General features: G+C 33.3%; 4 protein-coding genes across 4 annotated transcripts; 2 read left to right on the top strand and 2 right to left on the bottom strand.

Moving 5' to 3' along the window:
- Window positions 1-336: 336 nt before the first annotated feature.
- Window positions 337-1,617, bottom strand: LOC130941959 (LOB domain-containing protein 21-like). The gene has a single exon (XM_057870615.1). The coding sequence runs from the start codon at window positions 1,612-1,614 to the stop codon at window positions 1,009-1,011; it is 606 nt and encodes a 201-aa protein (XP_057726598.1). The 5' UTR covers window positions 1,615-1,617; the 3' UTR covers window positions 337-1,008.
- A 6,566-nt stretch (window positions 1,618-8,183) lies between these two features.
- LOC130939172 (uncharacterized) lies at window positions 8,184-13,301 on the top strand. The gene is made up of 17 exons (XM_057867274.1): window positions 8,184-8,461; window positions 8,549-8,638; window positions 8,831-8,942; window positions 9,356-9,383; window positions 9,503-9,601; window positions 9,712-9,781; window positions 10,050-10,084; window positions 10,169-10,243; window positions 10,340-10,435; window positions 11,085-11,148; window positions 11,399-11,452; window positions 11,609-11,694; window positions 11,786-11,846; window positions 11,941-12,005; window positions 12,120-12,225; window positions 12,631-12,719; window positions 12,811-13,301. The coding sequence occupies exons 1-17, from the start codon at window positions 8,396-8,398 to the stop codon at window positions 12,971-12,973; spliced, it is 1,359 nt and encodes a 452-aa protein (XP_057723257.1). The 5' UTR covers window positions 8,184-8,395; the 3' UTR covers window positions 12,974-13,301.
- A 1,846-nt stretch (window positions 13,302-15,147) lies between these two features.
- LOC130939115 (U-box domain-containing protein 1-like) lies at window positions 15,148-17,384 on the top strand. The gene has a single exon (XM_057867207.1). It carries the CDS (start codon window positions 15,195-15,197, stop codon window positions 17,247-17,249), a length of 2,055 nt encoding a protein of 684 aa, XP_057723190.1. The 5' UTR covers window positions 15,148-15,194; the 3' UTR covers window positions 17,250-17,384.
- Window positions 17,385-19,230: 1,846 nt separating this feature from the next.
- Window positions 19,231-23,140, bottom strand: LOC130940394 (uncharacterized). The gene is made up of 4 exons (XM_057868518.1): window positions 22,531-23,140; window positions 21,224-21,709; window positions 20,020-20,532; window positions 19,231-19,606 (listed from the first exon to the last, which is right to left on the bottom strand). Exons 1-4 carry the CDS (start codon window positions 23,032-23,034, stop codon window positions 19,523-19,525), a joined length of 1,587 nt encoding a protein of 528 aa, XP_057724501.1. The 5' UTR covers window positions 23,035-23,140; the 3' UTR covers window positions 19,231-19,522.
- Between the last annotated feature and the right edge of the window lie 478 nt (window positions 23,141-23,618).

The raw sequence follows: 23,618 nt of genomic DNA, 5'->3' as shown, positions 1-23,618 counted from the left end.
CCACAAATAACCTAATACGTGTAATCAAATAGAATTTTATATAAATACTGAATTAAAACTAATAAAGAAAGTACTGTTGAAAATTGTATAGATTGGTGTCTATAGTCATTAGTCTTTGGATTCCCATGACTATGATAAAAGCTTATAAGGACCATTGGTGGTGGGGTTTCTTTTTTCAGTGAGAATCATGATGGGGATGCTCCATGTTTCAATAGAACAGTACGGTGGTAAGACCCACTATGGGAGGAAAATCGTTCAAAAAGAAAGATAGGCAAAAGAATCAAACTTGCTAGTGTTGCTTTCTTTTTTTGTACTGAATATGGTGTCTCTCTCACTCATCTAGTTAATGGCAATGAATGCTCATTGTTCTCGTGTCTACATCACCCAAAAGCCATATATCTCATCTTAATTCACTACAAGAATATAATAATCACCCCTCTTATCACAATTCTCATCGAATCATCGAATATCATTGCAATTCGCATAAACAAACTGATTCATTATTAGTCAGACTCAGTTTAATTTCTTTCTCAGATGTTTTTTTCTGATCCAAACAATTTCTTATTAATGACAGCATATTTTTCATGATGGAGAATTACACGCGAAATTAATAGCTAAAAATTATTAGATGAAACCAGTGCAGTTGACTTCACGTGAAGTTGATAGATGAGAGCCATTAGATGAAAATTTAGTCAAATCAATCAAATCATCTAACAGTTTTCAATTATCAACTTCACGTGAAGCCGATTACATTTGAGTTTTCACCTAATTTAATATATGTAACTTAATTATTATCTAATAGTTCTTAACTATAAGCGACAAAAATTAAATCATCGTGGTCGAAATTGTGGAAAAAAGATGTGAAGATCAGGCAAATTCATTGACGGAGTTGTTAATTATTTATATGAATTATTAGCATATACAACAAAAGTGACTGGTTTTGATTGATTAGAAAATTGAGAAAAACAAACAACAAGGAAAGGGACAATAATTGAAGATCGAAAACATCTAAAATATATATGGAATTTGAATGAAATCGTCGACTACAGTGGTGGGAAAGGATTGAGAGGAAGAAGAAGAGGCGTGGCAGAAAGCAGCAGTGTCATTGAAATCAGAGGAAGAAGGGAATTCAGGGAAAGGAGGCAAGGAAACTTGAGAATGATTGAAATGAAAGATGTTATCGGAGGAAGAAGAGGAAGAAGTAATAAGAGAAGTAGCATCAGCAGCAGTAGCAGCAACAGCAGAATAGCGAGCAAGACGATCCTTGGCAATGGCGAGATCGTGCTGAAGCTCGAGCATTTTCCTCTGGAGGAGAGCAATGGCGCCAATGCAGCCGTAAACAGGGTCGCGGAGGCGGGCCTCGGCCTCGTAGGCGAGGGAGTTGACGGTGTCTTCCCGCTGGTCCTCGGGGACCTCGACGAGGATCTTGCTGACATTGCTGGCGCCGAAGACCTTGTGAACTTTGGCGAATTTCTTGCACTCGTCGGAGCGAAAGTAAGGGGCGAATATGCAGTTAGGGATGCACCTTCTCTTCAAGAATTTGCAGGCGGCACAAGAAGAACTTGAACGTGGCTCGTAACCCTTCATGATGGCTCCTCCTCCTGATTTTTTCATAACAAGAAATGAATATGGATGTGTCATGTGTGTGTATGCATCGCTATTTAAGGGGAACCACATTTCATGCCACAGTTAGATCAGGTGAACGTCGCACTCACTCTCCAGAAGAACACTTGCATGGGCCACGCCTCTGCTGTCCTTTTACACCTTCTTCTTTCCTTTTTTCTTTTTTCTTTTTTCTTTTTGCATGAGTTGTATAGACAAAATTACTTATTTTCAATTAGTTTCGTTGAATAATAGCTCCATTCCATCCCATTTTCATCATATTTTAAATTGGTAAAAATTTATATATAGTTATTTTCATGCAAAGTTAATAGTTAGAAGTAAGTTAAATAATTTGATAAATTTAACTAAATTACTATCTAACAATTCTTAACTATCAACTTCACTTAAAAACAATTGCATGTGAATTTTTACCTCTAAAAATAGAAAAATAATTAAAATGGTAATATTTCATGTCAATATGTAAAACTCATCATAATTTTAGTGACTTAATATGTTAAGTGGATCGATTAATGATTGGTTCGATTTTACGAGTATTTCTTAATGTTCAGTTTTAAACTTTTAATTTAATTTTATTTTAGATTTTTCAAAATGGTACATCAATATTTGTCAATCATATAATATAAATAGTATTTTAAAATTAAATGAGATTTTTATTCAATATTTAATTTTAATTCAATTTAAATTTTATGACTTCGATTTTTCACCAAAATAAAATAATCTTTTCATACTACAATCAATATCATTTTATCAATAATTTCCAATGAAGAATGAAATTCAAAAATGGTCTACTTTTATATATTAGCTTTAAAATCCTAAAAATCACTCTATTAAACTTGTTTTAATAATTCCATGTATATGTAGAGTGGATTTTATTTTCTTGAGGGTGGAAACTCAGGTGTAGTCGCATGAAGTTGATACTTGAGAGTCGTTAGATGATTTGATTGACTTGAATAAATTTTTATCTAATGACTCTCAAATATCAATTTCACGTGAAGTCAAGTTCACCTGAGTTTTCATCTTTCAGGTTGATCTATCATATTTAATTTAGTTTTTGGACAATTTAGTATCTGTAATTATTTTCTTATACGGCTAGTCATGCACATATTATTATCATCGCTTACGTTATTGATTGAAAATTTGAAAATTGGGAGTGCAAAGGTAGGTCCAAATAATTGATTCATGTGGACAATGGGTGGTGTGTGTTGGTAGTTTTCAAGTTGGACATGATAGTTCATGAATAAAGATATGGGGATATTTTGATTGACTAAATTAAGAAAAGAAAATATTCGCAATAAATGTAAACTTATCCCGTTGGAGGTGATACATTGCATACATGCTCAGATGGAAACCAATGGGATCAAAATTGAGTACTTTGGAATTTATATTACATGTAGTTTTGGAATCTATAGTACAGCATAGTGGAGCCAAAAATAAAGCTACCCATATATTGTTTTCTGCCTTTTCTATCATTAGATATTCCGTTACTTCGGTTGTTATTTTTCTCTTTCAATTCTAGTTGCTTTCTAACAACTCAAACTGTAAATAAATTACATATGCCTACAATATCACTGCATGCCAAATTTTATTACATCAAATTAAACCACTACACATTATTGGTAGTAACTAGTAACCTAATATGAGTTTCCCTTTTTTATTTCTAAACGAATAAATAAATATTGGGTGTGTGTTTTCTTTTTATTTTATTATTATTTTTTTGAGAAGGCGTGAATATATATGACATAATATATGGTAAATTAAATAATTACACACGTATATATATATAATTGAATTTTGATGTATGAAATAATTTACATGTGTATATAATTATGACATATCAATAAAAATAATTATTTTTTATATTAACTACATAAAAAATCATTCAAAAAAAATAAATATGATTGAATGATTATATAAAATATTTTATATTAAATATATATATATAATTCCGTTAAAAAGTTAGTGTTAGCAAAAGTATTAAAAACATTAATAAAGGGGTTAATAGATAAAGTTTCTGTTGAAACACTAAATAATACACTTTTTAATGTATTTATTGAAAAAAAAATATCTGTTAATAGTAATCTTAATTAATGCCAGAGCACTTTCTTACATACACCTTTTTCTTGGATAATTTACATAAACTTTTATGTATAAGAAAAAACAACTTTTTGTGTATATTTAATGATATTGTTTGAAATTTCAAAATCCTTCTTTTTAAAATTTTTTATATTCTTAATAAGATGTTGTCTTATTAAAAAAGTTTTTCAAATGCACTTTAACAATGCTTAATTAAGATAGAAAACGATACTTTAAAAGTTTCCTCCATCATCACTTGAAGGTTACGTTTCACTGCTTAAGCAAAATAAGGCCAAGGGTTCATGATGATGAATTGATTAATATTCGTTATTGTGGACACGCTAGGCCATAGTAGCTGAATTTAATATTAGATTAATTAATTAATTAAGCAATACATAGATTCAGTAGTTCAAACTGCTGCATTACATTCTAAGAATAATAACTTTTGCATCTCTAATCTTGTCCTCACACCAACATTTAAGGTGGAGAAATAAAAAATTGATTATATATATATTCACTTGATTAAGAAAGCACAACTTTTTACCAAAAAAAGAAGAGGTTCGACTTAATCATAAATGTCATCATTCTATACTTCTGTATGTAATGGAAATTGCGAAATGAGGCGGTGAGTTTTGTTTTTGTTTTTCATTTTCTTTTGAGGTTATAGGTAATTATAATCTTATGTAACAGTAAAATGTATGTTTGAATTCTTTAAAGAACTAATAGTTCGAGTAGTTTATATTTTCATTTTTTATTTTAATTTTTATATTTTTATTTTAAATTAAAGTTTGTGAAAAAAATTAAAATAATAAAAATAACAAAATTAGGATATGGCTCTTTTCTGTTTTGATTTTCTATTTTTACTTTTAAAATTTTAAAAATAAAACACAAAAAATATGAAATAAAAGCAAAAGTCAATTAGACCCTTATGTTAATATTATTTTCAATTTTTTATAAAATTTTGAAAACAAAAAATACTAAAAATAAAATAAAATATAGAAACAAAACCCAATCGAGTACTATTTTTCGTAGAAGAGTGTATAAATTTTAAGTGAAAACTTAGGTGCAGTCGACTTCATGTGAAGTTGATAGGTGGGAGTTGTTAGATGAAAATTTAATCAAATCAGTCAAATCATTTAACGACTCTCAATTATTAACTTCATGTGAAGTTGACTGCACCTAAATTTCCACTATAACTTTTATCATCACTCAATTAATCTAGTTTTGGTAAAAATTGTATTGTTTCTACTAGTCCATCCTTCATCAATCTATTATTCTATGATATTGAATGATTAACTGATTCTAAATTTTTTCTTGAAAAGATCTTCAACGTAAACACACGTTTCCAGAAGACTTATGTTATATATATGTATTTGAGAAATGATAGATGAATAAATTATTTTTGTAATTAAGTTTAATTAATTTTTTTCCAATTAAAATTTTTTATTATCAATCCTTAAACTGTTGAAATAATTTGACTAGACTTAGTTACTAAAATGACTTGATCATATATAGTATTACTGAATTCTTTTTACATCAAATTTATGAGATCCACCCTAATTACAAATGAATTGTACCTAAAAAGAAGTGATAAAGAAAGGAAGGGATATATATAGGCAATGGAGAAAAATATAAAGGAAGGTAACTTAAGTTATGTAAACTCTAGATGTGTTTTTGATTTGGTAAGAGGAGTGGGACATAAGATAACATGTAAAAGAAGAGGGGAGGATAAATGTCATTTCAAAAAGACTTTGGTGGTAAGAGATAGAAAAAATGGAAAGCGATGGAAGATGATAATGCATGCACCCTCCAAAACCCAAACTTCATAATATAGAGCCCACTTTGTTTAATGCGCGTCGTTTTCCCTCAAAACAAACAAGGGACAACAGTGTGTGGGGTGAGAATCGGAGGCACACTACCAGCCGTTAGATCAACATCAACGGTCACGAGTGGATCACGGAATACTGATAAATGGCCTCCGTGAAATGGGCCGGCCCAAGAATGATTGGTGATAGACTATAAGTAAATAAGCCCCACCCTTTTTCTACTTTTTTTTTTTAATATTATATTTTGTTTTCTTCATCCGTATTTAATATTTAATAGTTTTTAAATCATAATAATGTGACTCAATGTGGACGTGAATCATGATTCAGACTTTCTGATACGATGTACTAAAATGGGCCTAGGCCTATTGCTTGACTTGGTCATAAGCTAGTGTGAGTAGTGAGGCACCCCCCGGTACTTTCTCCCTCTATTATTTGCTTTGGTTTTTTGGAATCAAATTCACTTTGAACTTTGGAGCAAATGAAATGGTTGGAAAAAGTAGAATCTGGTGGTTCAAATCCGTAAGGGAAAGTAAAACATAGGAGCTAAATAGAGTAGGGATAGTTCCAACCTTCTTAGATCATTTGGTCCATTTTTTTGTTCTATGCATTCTTCACAACTCAAGTTTATATGGAATAGTCTGGAATATGTGAAATTCATAATATCATCACTTTTTTAAGAATATTTTTCCTTTTCGTATGTGTGGTGAAAGATTGAAAAGTGAAATTCCGTTTGACCCTTTTTTTCTTCGTTTGTGATGTGAGCACCATATTCATTCGGTCATTTTCTCATGTTATAATATTCTTTTCTCCTTTTTATAATATTTTTCTTTTATTTAAAAGAATAATAATGTTATATCTTGGCTATTTTAACAATTAACAATGAAAATTTTATAGTTATCATGTTAATTGTTTTAATATATACAGTTCACATGTAATAATATCAAAGAATAATTTATATTTAGTATTGTTCCAAGGTAATAATTTTGGATATGGTTGTGAGATTCAAACATTTTTAGGAGTAGATGAGGGTTTTAATGTCTAAGTTTGAACAGTAATAAAATACCTACAAATAATTTCGATACTTAAGTTAGCAAGAATTTTAATAAGTTTTATATAAAAAATAGATTCGTTAAAATATATGTGTTGGGATATTTATAAAGTAGCAATGTAAGATTTAGTCATTTTTTAGAGATGTATTTCCTATATTAAAGATAGTTATCACCAAAGTAACGCAATTTAGCACTTATCTTGCTCTCCAAGCTAGGTCGATTACAAATTTTAAAAATTCGTATCTAAGTTAGTCTAACCGACAAAATTAGACTTTATAGATTGAATTTAATACTATTAAACTGATTTTTGTTAGATCCAACTTAAATATAATTTGTCTATTAAAAAAAAGATGAACAGAACTCATATTCTATAAACATAAGTATGGATAAATATCATTCATAAATTGAAAAAACACTCATATTTCTTTTTTTATTCTTGCTCCTAATTAAGATGTTTGAGTAAAGCTACTCTCATATGTGGGAGGTTAAAACAAAGGCTAGGAAGTGATGATTGACTACTTTACCAAATTTATAATTTATTTGTACAAACTATAAATTTTTTTTTTGGCAAAGTGATTGTCATAAAATTGTAAAAAGATTGACCACACAAATTTCTCATTTTAGAACTTAAATCTTAAATTTGGTTTTCTAAATTTTCAATTACCTTTAATTCGAATTTAAATTTTTATTTTCATTAATAACATACTAACGTGACATTAATGTGTATAATTAGTATCACATATAAAATATAATTTATCCACGTGTTAATTAATTACTCGTGATATATCGAAATAAATGATAGTGTCATGTGTTATAACATGATTTATTCACGCATCAAATTAATATTATATGTCGTAATATTATTTGTTTAGATGTATGTCATTATTGAAGTGATTTAAATTGACCTTTAAATTGTATTAAATAGCTCAATTTAATTTTTAAAATTAAAGATTGTATATCAAATTTGTTCATATTTTATAATGAACCAAACTTTTTCATATGCAAACCAATAAAAATTAGAGTTAAAATCCCTAATAAATTAGTCATTGGTTTTTTGGATTGAAGGATGGTGTGAGAGACCACTAAAAAAAATTAAAGGCTATCAAATTGTTTTGGGTCCAACTGGCAACTATCACCCTTTAGTCGATTCCCCCCACCCCACTCTTATTGGGCTAAGCCAACAAATTTTCACATGATTGAAGCCTTTTCTGATCAAGAAAAAAACAGGAGCGCCTTCTCAACCTCCTCCTTTTCTGAGAGAATTGAATCAATTGATAAACGAAAAGCTGCGAATTCGGACTGGTGACATCACGGAGGAGGACCGACTACGACATCAGCTCCATGCATCAAGTCCCCGAGTTTCTGATGGAAGTTTCGATGACAACGGCGGAGCGCCGAGACATTGGCTTCGAAGAAGAAGAGAAGAGCTTCGATTAGGATCGAGCATTAGGGGGTTGGGTCGCTGGGCGAATTCGGGTTCCGGGTGTTAGGCCGGGTCAGTTCTCTGGCCCAAATTCAAGTCCAAAAACAAACGAAAGCACTCCCTGACAAAAAAAAAACTGTTAACAAAAATAAAAAATCCAGACCAAAATAAATAAATAAATAAATAAACCCTTAAACCTTCGACAGTGGCAGCAGGCTAAAAAATTAGCAGACTCCACCCTTCGTCGTGGGCGGCCACCGTCTGCTCTGTTTCTCAGTCGCATTCGCCGTCGCCGTGGTTTCTGTCTCTGCTTCTTCATCTCGCTGGGTAACATAGATAGAGTGAGTGCTGTTCATGTTATTGTTTTAGCTGCTTTATTAGATTAGACAGATTGCAGAAGAATGAAGGTCAAAGTTATATCTCGTTCTGTTGATGAATTCACCCGGGAACGAAGCCAAGACCTTCAGGTATTCACTCCTTCAATAAACGGCTATTTGTTTTCCTTGTCTCTTTCTCATTCACTATTTAACCTAACATTCTTGTTATTGTTGAAGAGGGTATTCCGCAACTACGATCCCAACCTTCGTACTCAAGAGAAAGCTGTTGAGTATGTCCGTGCTCTCAATGCTGTCAAGTTGGACAAGGTTTGCTTCTCTTTCTTTCTTTCAATTAATTCGAGAAAATATGATAGTTGAATTCGATTTTTTTTTTTCTATTTTTAATTTGAGTTGTTTGAGATAGCTTTGATGTGTGTAACTAACATAAAGAGTTATGGCATATGGCTTTACTTTGTCTCTTATTTTTTTTCTTTTCCTTCTTATTATGTGGTTGAGTAGATTTTTGCAAGACCGTTTATAGGTGCAATGGATGGGCATATAGATGGGGTTTCCTGTATGGCTAAGAATCCTACCCAATTGAAATGGATATTTTCTGGTGCAATGGATGGAGGTACTTCAATTCTTCCTTGTTTCTTTCTCATGAGTATATGAATGTTCCATTGTAATTGTATGGGAAAAATTGGCTGAAAATTTATGCTTCTAGCTCTTGGGCTATTGAAAGAAACAGCAAGAGGGAATTCTGATTGTGAAGAATCATCTACACATTAGGGCTTTATATAATACAATTTTTTTTCCCAATATAGTAATGCATCTGTTCTTTACAATTATGTCTGTCTGTGTCAGTTTTGCTGGTTTTAAGATTGATTTTCCGTTGATATAGTTGTTAAGTAATGCATCGTAACTTTTCCTTAGAATACGCTTAATTGATTTTACATCTTAAATTCGTATGCAAACTATGATAAATGAGAGGAGGGATGCTTATATTTTGGGAACAAGTAACATTTATCTTTGCTATATGCGCAGATATTCGTCTCTGGGATATAGCTTCCAGGTAATTGGGTTTCTTATATTTATTTTTCTGTTTCTGTCTGCATTTTCTAATCAATTAGCCTATGACTGTACCCATTGTATCTAAATATTTTTTGTTGATTCTATTTATCAATGAAAAAGGCGCACAGTTTGTCAGTTTCCTGGTCATCAAGGTGCTGTCCGAGGCTTGACTGTATCAACAGATGGGCGCATGCTTGTGTCATGTGGTACTGATTGCACGTATGATTTTTAATCTTTTATCCAATCCTATTAAGCTATCATGACTATAACATTTAACTTCAATGGTTAGCTCTTCTGATGTAAACTGCATTTTTTGTTTTGGAGTACAGTGTTAGACTTTGGAATGCTTCTGTTGATAATCTTATGGAGTTGGGTCACTCAACTAAGAATTCTGTAGAGGTAAGATGTTATGCTGCAGATTATTTTTTCCTACGGAAAAGTCTAGGGGGCCAACAGTTCTATTGAATTTTGGCCAGCATATAACCAGCAGAGAAATGTGAGTCATTGGATGAAATCTCACACCAATCTCACACCATTAAATTATCATTGATGGCTATTTGCTGGCTACCAATCACAAAAGTTGCTGGCCCCCTAGCATTGCTCTTTTTCCTACTCTTTTTTCACCGGTTATTCTTCCTCACACAATTTCGCAAACACTCTTCTGCAGCCAGCAAGTGTTCATATTGGGAAGAATGCATTTTTGTAAGTATTGGCGTGATTCACCAGGAAAACATTGAAACTTGTTTTAATATTATATTTATGTGTAGCTTGCTCTTGAATGTTTAGGGCTGTTGATCACCAGTGGGATGGTGAACTTTTTGCCACAGCTGGTGCCCAAGTAGATATATGGAATCACAACAGGTATCAGTTTATTTATTTCGGACAAAGAACTTACCCATTTTATTAATCCTTTTTCCCTTTAGAATTTCTTTTATTGGTTTGTCTTTCATATTGCAGATCTGAGCCTATAAACAGTTTTCAATGGGGAACAGATTCAGTAATTTCGGTTCGGTTTAATCCCGGAGAACCAAATCTCCTAGTAGCATCTGCTAGGTATGTGGGAATCGTAATAGATAACCATTCAGTAATTGTTTATATCAATAATTAAAATTCAAAATCCCCCACCCCTTCCTTGTAAATGTCCTGATCTATTTTGCCCTTCTTTTTTCTTTTTGCTTCTGTTTGCTGCTTTGCTTATTTTTTGCCATTCTTGTTGATTTCTCTCTCTCTCTCTCTCTCTCTCTCTCTCTCTCTCTCTCTAGTATTTATTAACTTGATAATCTGCTTGTTTGAATACAATATTCTTATTGCGATATTCCATCTCTATTATCTAAACCCTGTTACTGAGAACTTGGGTATGTTCTGTTTCAATTTTGACAGAATTGCAGTGGAAAGAATTTATTGTTTGCAAATGAGTTTTTAAAGTGATTTTAGAACAGTGGACTTGTATGGATGATATAAAATAGTCACAATTTTAAAGTGAAATAATTAAAGTTATACTATCTACTTCATTCTCCTTGGATGTTGTGCAAGATTTCAAAGGACTTGTATGATTCATCCCATGTTAGAACATAAGTAGTTGGGTCATTTTACTTCTGTTTCCCCGACACGATGCATGGGTTCCTGCCCGTCTGCGTATGTAATGTTTGAGTTTGAATTTGTCATGAGTTATTTATTTGTCTAACCTGTTTTATTATTGTAGTGACCGAGGTATAATGTTATACGATCTACGTATGGCTACTCCAGTGACAAAAATGATAATGATGGTAATTATTCTGTATAATTAGTTTCAATTTCAACACAGGTGTAGATTTTCATTTTCCTAAGTCGAGCAATCAATTTTACTTTACTTTAGTTACTTATTCTCTTATTTACTTCTACTTCACAGTAGACTATATCATTGGTTCAATTCTCTATTGCATTCTTACTATCATCATCATATTTGTTCTTTCTGTTTGCATTTTTATCCAAATTACTTGTTCATGACTATACTGACCTTTTTTCCCTATGTGGCAGACCAAAACAAACTCGATAGCATGGAACCCAATGGAACCAATAAATTTCACAGCTGTAAGTTCATGAGATGAATTTAACTAGTGTTTTCTTTAAGCTATTATTGTATAAGATTTGGTTGTAGCTAACTTCTAAAATATTTATCTATGTTTTTGAAATTCTATCTTTCAATTAGTATTTGTATTCTTATGGACAAATTGCATTACCATGCAGGCAAATGAAGATGGAAATTGCTATAGCTATGATGCTAGAAAGTTAGATGAAGCCAAATGTGTTCATACAGATCATGTTTCTGCAGTGTGAGATCAATGTTCCCTAAATATTTGCTATCTTTTTCTCTTTCATAATTCTAGAATTTATCAACCATATTATTCATATTTTGTTCTACAGGATGGACATTGACTATTCACCGACTGGTCGAGAATTTGTGACTGGATCGTATGACAGAACAGTTAGTTCACTTGGACTTCATTTTAATCCTTTGTCCTTTGACTTATGTTGTTACGTAACTATATTTTTATGCTTCAACTATTGGTCTTTTCCAGGTGAGGCTTTTCCATTATAACAGTGGTCACAGCAGGGAGATTTATCATACTAAGAGAATGCAAAGGTTTGTGTAGTTTATAAATCTTGAATTGAGGGGTTTTTTTTGTTATTTTTTATTTTTATTTATTTATTTTTGTATAGAGGTCACTAAAAGTTAATATTTTTCTTTGTTTATCAGGGTATTCTGTGTCAAGTTCAGCGGTGATGGAAGTTATGTGATATCTGGAAGTGATGATACTAATCTCAGGCTTTGGAAGGCTAAGGCATCAGAACAACTTGGAGTTGTAAGACTACTTCTTTACATCTACTATCAAATTCATAGATGGATCCAGCCGTAAACCACTGCTTCATATGGAAAATATATTGTTTTGTGTCTGCCTATATGATTCTTCGTTTACACTTGAGTATGGATCTCTTTTTATTTCTTTTTCCCCCCTTAAAAAAGGAAAATTTATTTGAGATACACACCACATTCCTGCTCAAGGATCCATTGTTGTGATAATTTCGCATCCAAAATCACAAGGTCTAGTTTAGTTGATCTACTTATGGCGTAGTTGATTTTCATTGATGAGTCGTTCTCTATTTTTATGTCAAAATCTGTCATCTCTAGTTGTGGAGCATCTTGGCCACTTATTCCTATTGTAAGACCCTTCCTTCCTGAGGATTATGATGTTGTGTTCATGATATAGGTTCTCCCAAGGGAACGGAAGAAGCATGAGTATCATGCAGCCATTAAGAAACGTTATATGCACCTGCCTGAAGTTAAGCGTATTGCTAGGTAAGATTTGATCAAACAATTTTGTGAACCTCAACTGCTGACAAGCAATACTTTCTACTTTGTACTTATTTTCTTTTCTTTTTCTTAACAGGCATAGGCACTTGCCCAAGCCAATATACAAAGCTGCGGCTTTGATGCGTGCCATGGCAGATGCCAGGAAAAGAAAACAAGAGAGGAGGAAAGCTCACAGTGCACCAGGGAGCATTACGACGCAACCACTACGGAGACGAAGAATTATCAAAGAAGTTGAGTAAGGTTTTCATTGGCGAGCGGTTCATATTAAAGATCAAGCAGATATCTTTAAAGAATGTTGTAATACTGATATGGGAGGTTCTATGTATGTCTCAGATGGTGAATCAATAGGTTATAGTTTTGTGATGTTGCCATTTGCAGTTCAGTCCCAAGGCAAAGAAATTTTGGTTTGTTATTGGACTTGGTAACACTTAACACTTATGAAAAGCATCATGCTCTCTTGGACATGTAAAACGCTAAACATGAAAAAAGGAGAATAATTTTAGACAAAATGTTTTACTACATTGGAGTTCTTAGGACTCAGTAAAGTAAACTATATATGTGCCAAATATAAAATGATTATATTTATTTTGTTACAAATAGACTACCCTTGGTCTTGTGGGAAAAGTATGAATGCAATATGCATCAATATTATTATATTCTCTTATTTTCTTTTCCCTTTTCCGTATGCATAAGCTTTTCTATAATATAAAAAAAAAGATAAGAATTTAAAGGTAAATAAAATTTGATTGTTTTCTAATTTATTGTTGTGGGATTTGAACATTTGGTTGATGAAATTTATATATTTTGTTATTTTTTAATTTTTTGGGAATTACCGAATTACCTATCTTTGTTACAAGTGCACACGCACTTACTTTACTAAGCACACATTAGTTTCACTTTATTGTGACAAGTTATGATTATAAAAAAACTGTATAATAGAACCGGAGGCAATTTGGCCTATTCAAAGTCAGAGGAAGCAGCTTAAGGTGTCCTTTTGCTACAATGATGAGCAAAATCTAAAGCTGACATTTTTTAATCAATTTTAAACTTGAAGAATTCATTATAGTGCTTACTATATAGCCACTTCATGTTTGCCGAAATGTGGAACGAATCTACTATTGTGGTTACTAGCTTACAAGGAATTGCACACCAATATTATTTGTTATCCCTTAAAAAATGGAATGCAATCTGTTATGACAGCCAGATATTTATTTTTGTTAGCAACCCTTTGTGTTGCTTATAGTATCTAATATGGGTGTAAATGCTAGGCACATTCGGTTGAGGCATTATTCTTTATGGATGTCACAACTCATAAGTCACAATGGACTCTGCACAAAAGACAAAAGTGTCATAATATAAATTAGAAAAATAATGTTTGCATCATTCTTTTTTTCATACTTTCTTTTACAAATTTTTTAATGATATAAAAGACAATTTTTATTTTTGTTCTCATTATCAATCATTTTTAATATTAAAATAAAAATCATACAAAAAATATGTATAAAAATAATACATATAATATCATTCTATAAATTATATTAGAAATGAAAAAGGTAAGATAGAATGATTTAGGCCAACGAGTTATAACTCAAATTACATAGTCTTTTCATCATTACTTAAAAGTTTCGGGTTCAAATCTCACTCTTAACTTTAAAAAAAATATAGAATGATTTAGAACCAGCCGTTTAGACTTTCAGTAGCCACAATATGTTGTATGTTCTATTTTATTTTATTTTATTTTTAATACAACCGTGGAAAGTGTGATGTTTTTTAATATTATAAAGTAGAAATTTATTCTATACTAATAAGACTTAAGGTTCTGATTTTTAGTGGATAAAAAAAACTAAATTATCAGAGTTTGTTTTTGTACGTCTTGTATTCTAATTTCTAAATAGATTTATGTTTCTTAATATTTTATTATTACCAAACAAAACCTATGGGGAACAAGAAGAGTTTATCTGTTAGAGCAACGACTACACCAAAATATATTGAAGAGAATTAACTATAAATATAAATGTGATGTTATAAAATTATTTTCCAAAAGAATGTACACATATATATTGAAATTGAATAGTCAAGTTGCAGACGCTATAAAGAATATTCATTTGTGAGATAGGACAAAAATATCCCTAAGTAAAGAAAACAATTGAAAATTATGTTTGACATGGCTCATCAAATAAACTAAAATATCTAAGGCTTGAATAAGAAAATATTGCAAGGCAGGAAAATCCTCCAAATGGCAGCAACTTATGAATCCTCAAGTCTCCTCCAATGTTTTTTCCTTCTTGTCCTTAGCAATAATTGGACAAACAGAAAGAGTCAAGGTCCCATGCATTTCATTCAGCAACGCTTGACATTATTATATTTTATTTAAAATCCAATTAACAAGCTTATTACTTTGTCAACCATAACACTAAGAATGATCATAAGCATTTATGCTTTATAATGTGAGGAACAAGTATGGATTGTGATGCTCTTACTCTATCCACTATGACTATCTCTTCACCAGGATTGTTACCAACTGAGACATTGTTAGATTCTTTGGTTCACATATCCAATGAAGTTGTCTCAATAGAGAAGCTTCCATTTGTGCAAATGAGGAATGTCTCATCCATGATAAGGAGGATCAAGCTTCTCTCTTCATTGTTTGAAGAGATTCAAGAGGCAGAAACACCACTCCCTCCTTCTTCAACTCTTTGCTTCACTGAGCTTTTATCAGTGATCACAAGGGGTAAGGTTTTGATCCAAGAAATCAAAGATGCAAGCACCCTTTGGGGCCTGATTCAGTTAGAATTCATCTCAAACCAATTCTATGTTCTTGTTAAAGAGATGGGAAGAGCCCTTGATATCTTGCCTCTTAGATTGCTCAACATAACTGCAGATATAAGGGAGCAAGTGGATCTTCTTCACAAACAAGCGAAGCGAGCCGAGTTAACCATTGATCCTAGAGAGCTCCAAAGAAGAGAAATGCTTCTAGAAGTAATGGCCAACAACATGATGCAAAACAAGAAGAACAAGGGCTACATGGATTTTGGTAAAATGGAAGAACTGTTAAGTAACATTGGTTTGAGAACTATATCAGATTATGATATAGAAATTTCAAAGTTGGAGATTGAAGCTCAGAATCAAGCAGGAACAGGAGGACTAGTGGTTGTGTCAAACATAAACAACCTCATATCTCTTGTTTCTTATTCCAAATCAATGATTTTCAGAGATGGAGAAAATGAAGAAAGTAAGAAAGAATCTTGTTCATATTTGTACAACAAAGTCAATGATAGTTCTTCATCTTCTCAATCCATGTCAATTCCTGACGAATTTCGCTGCCCAATTTCACTTGACTTAATGAGAGATCCTGTGATTGTTTCATCCGGCCACACATATGATCGAAATTCGATTGCGCAGTGGATAAACTCTGGCCACCATACTTGCCCCAAAAGTGGACAGAGGCTAATCCACACTGCTCTGATACCAAACTATGCACTGAAAAGTCTTGTTCAGCAATGGTGCTATGACAACAATGTTCCATTGAATGAGCCTAATTCTTCAGTTTCCGAGGAAAAGAGCAATAAGAAGAACTCAAATGACGGCGCTATTGATCACATCTCTGCCAACAAAGCGGCTGCAGATGCTGTGAAAATGACAGCAGAGTTTCTGGTTGGAAAATTGGCAACAGGCTCAGCTGACACACAAAGACAAGCTGCCTATGAGCTTCGTTTACTGGCGAAAACCGGCATGGACAACCGGCGAATCATAGCTGAGGTAGGTGCTATTCCTTTTCTGGTAACACTACTTGGATCACATGATCCAAGAATCCAGGAACATGCAGTGACTGCCATGTTCAACCTATCAATCTATGATAACAACAAGGTTCTGCTCATGTCGGCCGGCGCAGTGGACAAAATAGTCCAAGTTCTAGAACAAGGGAGAACAATGGAAGCCAGAGAGAATGCTGCAGCAACAATATTCAGCTTGAGTATGTTAGATGACTGCAAGGTTCAAATCGGAGCGCGGCCGAGGGCGGTTCCTGCATTAGTCCTCCTCTTGAAAGAAGGCACACCAATTGGGAAAAGAGATGCAGCAACTGCACTATTCAATCTTGCAGTGTACAATCCAAACAAATCAATAATTGTGAGTTCTGGTGCAGTTGATGTGCTTATTGAATTGCTAATGGATGATAAAGCTAGCATTACTGATGATGCATTATCAGTTCTTGCTTTGTTACTTGGATGCTCACAAGGACTAAAAGAAATAAGGAATAGTAGAGAGTTGGTGCCACTTCTCATTGATCTTCTAAGATTTGGATCAGTCAAAGGGAAGGAAAATTCTATAACACTTCTTCTAGGATTGTGCAAGGAAGAGACTGAGGTGGTTGCGCGGCGGTTGCTGGCGAATCCAAGGAGCGTGCCGTCGCTTCAAAGCTTGGCTGCTCATGGTTCATTGAGAGCTAGAAGGAAGGCTGATGCATTGTTAAGGTTGCTCAATAGATGTTGCTCTCAGCCTCATCATTCTCTTTGATTCATACATGTATTTTGTATATTCTTCTTGTCATTCTTATAAGTTTGTTACAATGATTTCTCATTAGAAAATAATCGTTAGATGATTTAATTACACAAGTTGTCAAAATATTTTTAATTTCTTTGTTAGATTCAATCACATTTCTTTAGTAAACACTCTTGTTATCCAGGCTCTTTTTTAGCACTAGAAATTGGAAAAAATTTTAAAAATTTATTAAATATTATTTTATTTTAATTTTATCCTAAAAATTTTTATTTTACATCAAATATATTTTTGACCAAGTCACCAAAAAAAAATGTATTTTTGACTGTTAATAATAGAATTTTATATTAAATTTACTTGTGTTAAATATTATTCTTATAAAGTTGTTGCTAAATTGACCTTAATTTTTTTAAAAAATTAACTAGCAAAAATATTTTTGATATAAATAAAAAAATTTTGTGATAAAATTAAAACTTAAAATTATTGTTAATATTTTTGATAAATTTTAAAGACAAAATTATTTTATTTTTTTAATTTGTTTTTATCACTTGAGGCCAAGTTAATACTTAAATTGGTCCCTGAAATTTGACCCCTGACTCAATTTAACCCTGAAGGTTTCAATTGACTCTAATTGTAGCCTGAAATTTTGACCCGCACCTCAAATTGGTCCTTATATCGTTTTCCGTCATCGGAGAGATGACCTATCAATTTTAAATGGTCCTTATATCGTTTTCCGTCATCGGAGAGATGACCTATCAATTTTAAATGACACCTGACAGTTTCAAAACGACGGAAGGGCGAATTTGAGGCGCAGATCAAAATTTCGGGATACAATTAAAATCAATTGAAATCTTAAAAGCTAAATTGAGTCGGGTCAAATTTCAGGGACCAATTTAAGTATTAACTCCTTGAGACCTCTTACTAGATAGTGTGTATATATGATACAATTGATTTGAGTTTTTTACACCCATCTAAAAATTTAAAAAAAAAAATCGATTCAATATACAGAAAAACAGGTATATATAATACAACTTTTTTTTTATATGAAAAATTACATTAACTTTTCACCATTGCATCCATTTAGCTTCCCACAGATTTTGATGTATGGGGTTTTACAATTACACCCAATTTACTTGAACTTATCTGCAAATTTGCCATTAGTCATAACCAATGTTTCAATAAAAGGTGTAAGGGCAAAACATGAAAGTGTGTAATTGTGAATGATTTATATTGTAAAGAATATATACGTGTACTTATTTTAAATGTTTCCTATATATAATTAATCAACTATGGTGCGTGTAAAAAAATTTATATATTAAATGTCATATATATTTATATATAAATATATGATAATTAATTTTTAGTATGTATATAGTATTTTTTATAATTACAAGTTATATTTGAGTTTAAAATTTTCACAAATTTCATAACTTGACATACATGAAATTCAAAAATAACTAAGGAACATTTTTATAGTTAATACCCTAGCTTTATTATTATTAATTTTATTTTATTTTTTATTACAGTCAAACCAGCATATCAGAGTTGAACAACAAGCACAAATATGACTATGATACGAAATTTCATAAGTTTCACAATATTTCGGAATAAGATGGGAATCTTAGTAAACAAAATTTTAAATTAAAACAGACTATAATCCCATAGAAAAATATATATATGACATATGATTCAATCCACAATTGTATAATTTTTAATACAAAAAATCAAATGATTTTCAATAGTTTTTGTATCTCATGAATCAATTTTTTAATATAATTTTAATGATGGTGATGTTTGTATAATTTTCTGTGAGGAAAATGGAATTTTGGATCAGCAATTATCCTTATGCCTAACTTGCCACTATAGAAAGATTGAAACAAGAAACTAAAATTGGCTGATTGATGGCAGATAACCTTTTTGTTTCCCAAGCTGTTTTGAATTAAATGATGCTATAATGACAGCGTTGTCTTAACAACTGAATAACTTATATGTAACATAATTTTAAAGGGAGAAAAAAGATGCACTTCTAAAGTTTGTGAATTCTGAATGACAATCAAGTCCTAGAACAAAACATGCCAATCTTGGTACACATTTGCCGTGCAATGAGCTTGGCTTATATTATGAACCCTAAAAGGGATACTATAACTGCAAAACCAATCCAAAAATGTTCCGAAACCATCATAGAACAGTGCCCTCTCCTGACATTGTATGGATAAAGGGGAAAAAAATGAAAATTCAAACTGTTCATGTGTGAAGTGAAGATTACATTGAAGGAACAGGAATCTCAGGCATTATGAAGGAGCTGAGAAGCTGAACCTAAAACCAGTCTTGCCTCGATCATGTTCATGCTTCCTGAGTATGTAAAAGTAGTTACCCTGAGAAACAAGAATTGTGCAGGTGAGACTAAGAAGTTTTGGTACAAAGCAACTAAAATAGTAGAATATCAACGATTATTAAGAACAATGCTAACCTCCCAGTTCTGATTCACTAATTACAATGATAAATTCAAATATGAAATAATGTCAGGTGACTTCACCCAGCAAGTTCAGATGACGGATCGGATTTTCAGGAAGATGATATTATAAGCAAGTATTAAGTGCTCAGCTCAGAGCGATAAGTGAGGGAGAAAGGGGAAATTAAAGTATATAGATTTCTTTAAAAAATATATTTCCCTTCCCACCATACATTTTGCAGTCTATCAGTGGCATTTCACTTCAATATTTCCCCACATTTTTTAGTAGCGTGACCTACTTCTTAATTAGATATAGAGGTTGAAAATGAAGCTGACCTCTAGGCGGAAGAGTCGTGTGGGAATAACAATTCCACACCCGACCGATGTTCGAAAGGATTCTACGAACTTTCGAGCAGAGAATTGCTTATATTCATTCTGAGTTAATTTGGCAGCATTACCCGAACCAGCAAAAACATGTCCATGGATTCCATGTTCTCTCAACCACTTGATTGGAAGATCAAAAGATAGGTCTGCAAATGCAGTAACAGCAAGATCTCCTCCTATAAAATCCCATCCAGGGGAATCACTGTTGTTACCATCAGCTCTATCCCTACTTTGCCTCCGTGGTTCAGTAGGACCTAACCCCCTAGTTTTAAAGCCCCATAATGTTGTTGGTCCTCCTAAGGTACAAACTGGGGAGAAGTCACCACCCAAATAAAACCTTTCTGGCAGTGGAGATGTCTTGTTCATGAATCCTTGTCCCCATGGAAAAACAGCACCGGCAGAAATCCCAAGGTTCAATGCTGTATTATAAAACCCAAAGGGAACAGCAAAACGAACATCAAATTCCTGCATTAGAACTGGAAGTATTACAGAGCTACTTAAGAAAAAAGAATTTAGAAGGGGCAATGAAAATAAAATAAATAACCGATATGAAGATCCAGAAGGTATGCCTTGGTTGACAATCTCTGACTATTTTAGGGCATCATTAAAACAAGGTTAAACTATTTTGGTCATCAAGGTTTATCCTGGTGGAAGAATGTCTTATGGCCTAATATCGCATCCACCACTCAGCAGTGAAGTTATTATGTGGACAATTTCAGCAAAATGAAATCCTAAAATCTAGCTCACTATCAACAAGATACTAGCACCGTAAGCAATCAATCATCTCAAGATAGGGTCACCATTTGAATTAACCCAATACATTGTTAAATATATTAGCATCTGTAGTTTTAGTTTTAACAACCAACATCATCTGAACTGAATGATGTCATCAGAGATAGCAAGAGACAAATGCTAATGCAGACGACCTTATATGAGAAGTGGTTCTGATATTTTCTCAATCCAAGGAGATAGTTCCACATGCTCGAACTATGTCAAATAAGAATATTTGAGCCACTACCAAGACTATGCCAATAATTTCTAGTTCTTATATCACTATCACTCAATAGAAAGGTTATGTGTAATTAATGACAGACAAAATCAAAACTTTTGCAGTGCAGCATATAAGTCAACAGACAATAAAAGGATTTAATCAAACCTGACGGAGAAACCGCAAACTCCGGTTATCTGGTGCAACACCACCAAGATGGGTGGTAGAGAGAAAAGCATAGCCTCTTGTAGGCCTAATAGATGAATTTCTCCTGTCCATTTTAAAGGTATACTTTAAAGATGAAAGTAAACCGTGCCCAAGCTGCCTCCTTATAGACCTGGATGATGTTTGTGATGGATCCGTCAATGTGCGCCACCCAAGAGCGTAAACCAAGTCATGGTGCTTTGTGGAGATCAATCCAAGAGAAGCGCCCAGTAATTGTTCTTTGTACGAAGAAAACTCCTGCCAATCTTGGGAAATCAACGATATCCGCGCCACAATAGGGCTCAACAGTTTTTTAATTCGAGGCGCATAGACCCCTAAGCTCAACTCTGTTGCTTGGCTGCCACCGTATGCCAAAGAAGTATCCCATATATCACCATAACCCAACAAGTTCTTGTACTTCAGAGCACACTCAAGAGTCCAAGAACTAGTCTACAAAAATCATTGCACGATTCCCACAAGAGAAAGAAAAGAAGAATGCATTAGAATCTTTTCCTCATTAGAATCAGCATATCCTACAACACATTATGTATGTCATTTTGTTCATGCCCCCAAATACACACTCCTCTCAATTCAAGCCAGTCTAATGAGTGTTTAAATGACTTCAAAACAACTTCTAACAAAATGTTCTAAACACAGTAATCATAGAATTTTGTGATTTTGAAAATCAAATCTTCATGGTTATTCAACAGCACACAAAGACATACCAAATTTTCGAAATGACCTATATATATATATATATATATATATATAGCAAGATGGATATACTTTTCAAGTCAAGGAGAGTCTTAGAGCAACAGTTGAATAATCCCAGTGAGATCTTAAGGCTACGAATTCAAATCATGGAATTGGCCTCTAATGCTTGCATCAAATTAGGCTGCCTACATTACATCTATTGGGAGTGGCACTAGGATGCTTTGCACCAGGCTGCCCTTTTCTCTACACCATTTTCAAGTATTTATAAATGTTTTACAAATTTCTACTGCTTACTTTCTAGACACTACCAAAAAAGTATGAAACATTCTTGACACATATCGTTTATGTCAAAAGTTGACATTAATAAGCTTTAAACATCAACCAATATGACCAATCCTACATATATGATCATCTCTGCAGTAAATTCTCTAAAATCCAAAATTCATGCCACCAATTTTCTCAAATGCAAACACGGCACTAACACCCAAAAATCCACGGGGAAGTAAAATAACCCTAGAAACTTGAATCCAAAACAAGAAATGAGAACAAATAGATACCGAGGGTTTGGTATAAACGCCGCATTCGCCGGAAACGGTGTTGTTGGACTCAACTACATCAACGACAACGTTTGCAGTATTGGGAAGCTCTTTGGGACCAGGCTCGAGCCTGACCTTGCAAGAATCGAAGATTTCAAGAGCCTGGAGCCTGGCAATGGCGGCTTCGCAAGCACGCATGAGGTCCTGCATGGTGGTGGCAGTCTCGATTCCCTTGAGCTCCGCTTCGATGACCCAATCCTTGGTCTTCGTGTTGCCTTTTACAAGAATATCGTGGACTCTGATTGGGACCATCTCCGACGAGAGTCTCCGCGCCAGCGTTTCGACCTTGAACCGCTGCTCACGGAGCTTCGAGGCTGCGGACTGAGGGGTTCGAAGATTCGGCAATACGTCTTCTTCCTCTTCTTCTTCGTTTTCTTCTTGTTCTTTTTCATCTTCTGGTTCGTCGTCTTCTTCATGTTCTTGTTCGGCATTGTCAGTGAGAGGGTGTGGTTCTGTGTTTGTCATTTATGGAGGGAGCTTAGTTAAGTGTGTTGGAGATTCTGTTTTGAATGTTGGAAGAAAGAAGAAGAAAAATGAATTTGAGTGTGTAGTTTTTGTGAGTAAAACGCTGCCCAAGAAGACGGCGATGTAGATGCTAATTCAATTCACCTTCCTCCTGGACTAAATCTTCATTTTGGTCTCTGACATTCACGCAATTACTCATTTTAGTTCTCGAAATTTAAAATTATTTATACTGATCATTCAGATTTAGATCTGAGCACCAATGTAGTCCCTCAGCCCTTTCCGGTGATGACTCAACAAACGAAGTACCATGGTGACACTCTCTCTACCACACTGGACTCTCTCTAAACGACGTCGTTTCCCTCTTTAGCGCCCAAATAAATAAAAAAACGCTGTGGCTTGTATATGAAGAAGAAGAGACGAATTTGACCCATACAAAATATTCATCTTCTTCTCTGCCTCTATTATTCTTCTTCATCTCTAATCAATGATGCCAGTCAAAAGTTTCTGAAATCATTCATCACCCAAGTTGAACTAACCCACGGCTAGGTTAGAGCAGAATTGTATTTCGAAGGAGGTTGCTCTCC

Source organism: Arachis stenosperma, chromosome 7, assembly GCF_014773155.1.
Source record: "Arachis stenosperma cultivar V10309 chromosome 7, arast.V10309.gnm1.PFL2, whole genome shotgun sequence".
In the NCBI taxonomy this organism is placed as follows: Eukaryota; Viridiplantae; Streptophyta; class Magnoliopsida; order Fabales; family Fabaceae; genus Arachis; species Arachis stenosperma.
This window is presented reverse-complemented; position numbering and strand designations above follow the sequence as displayed.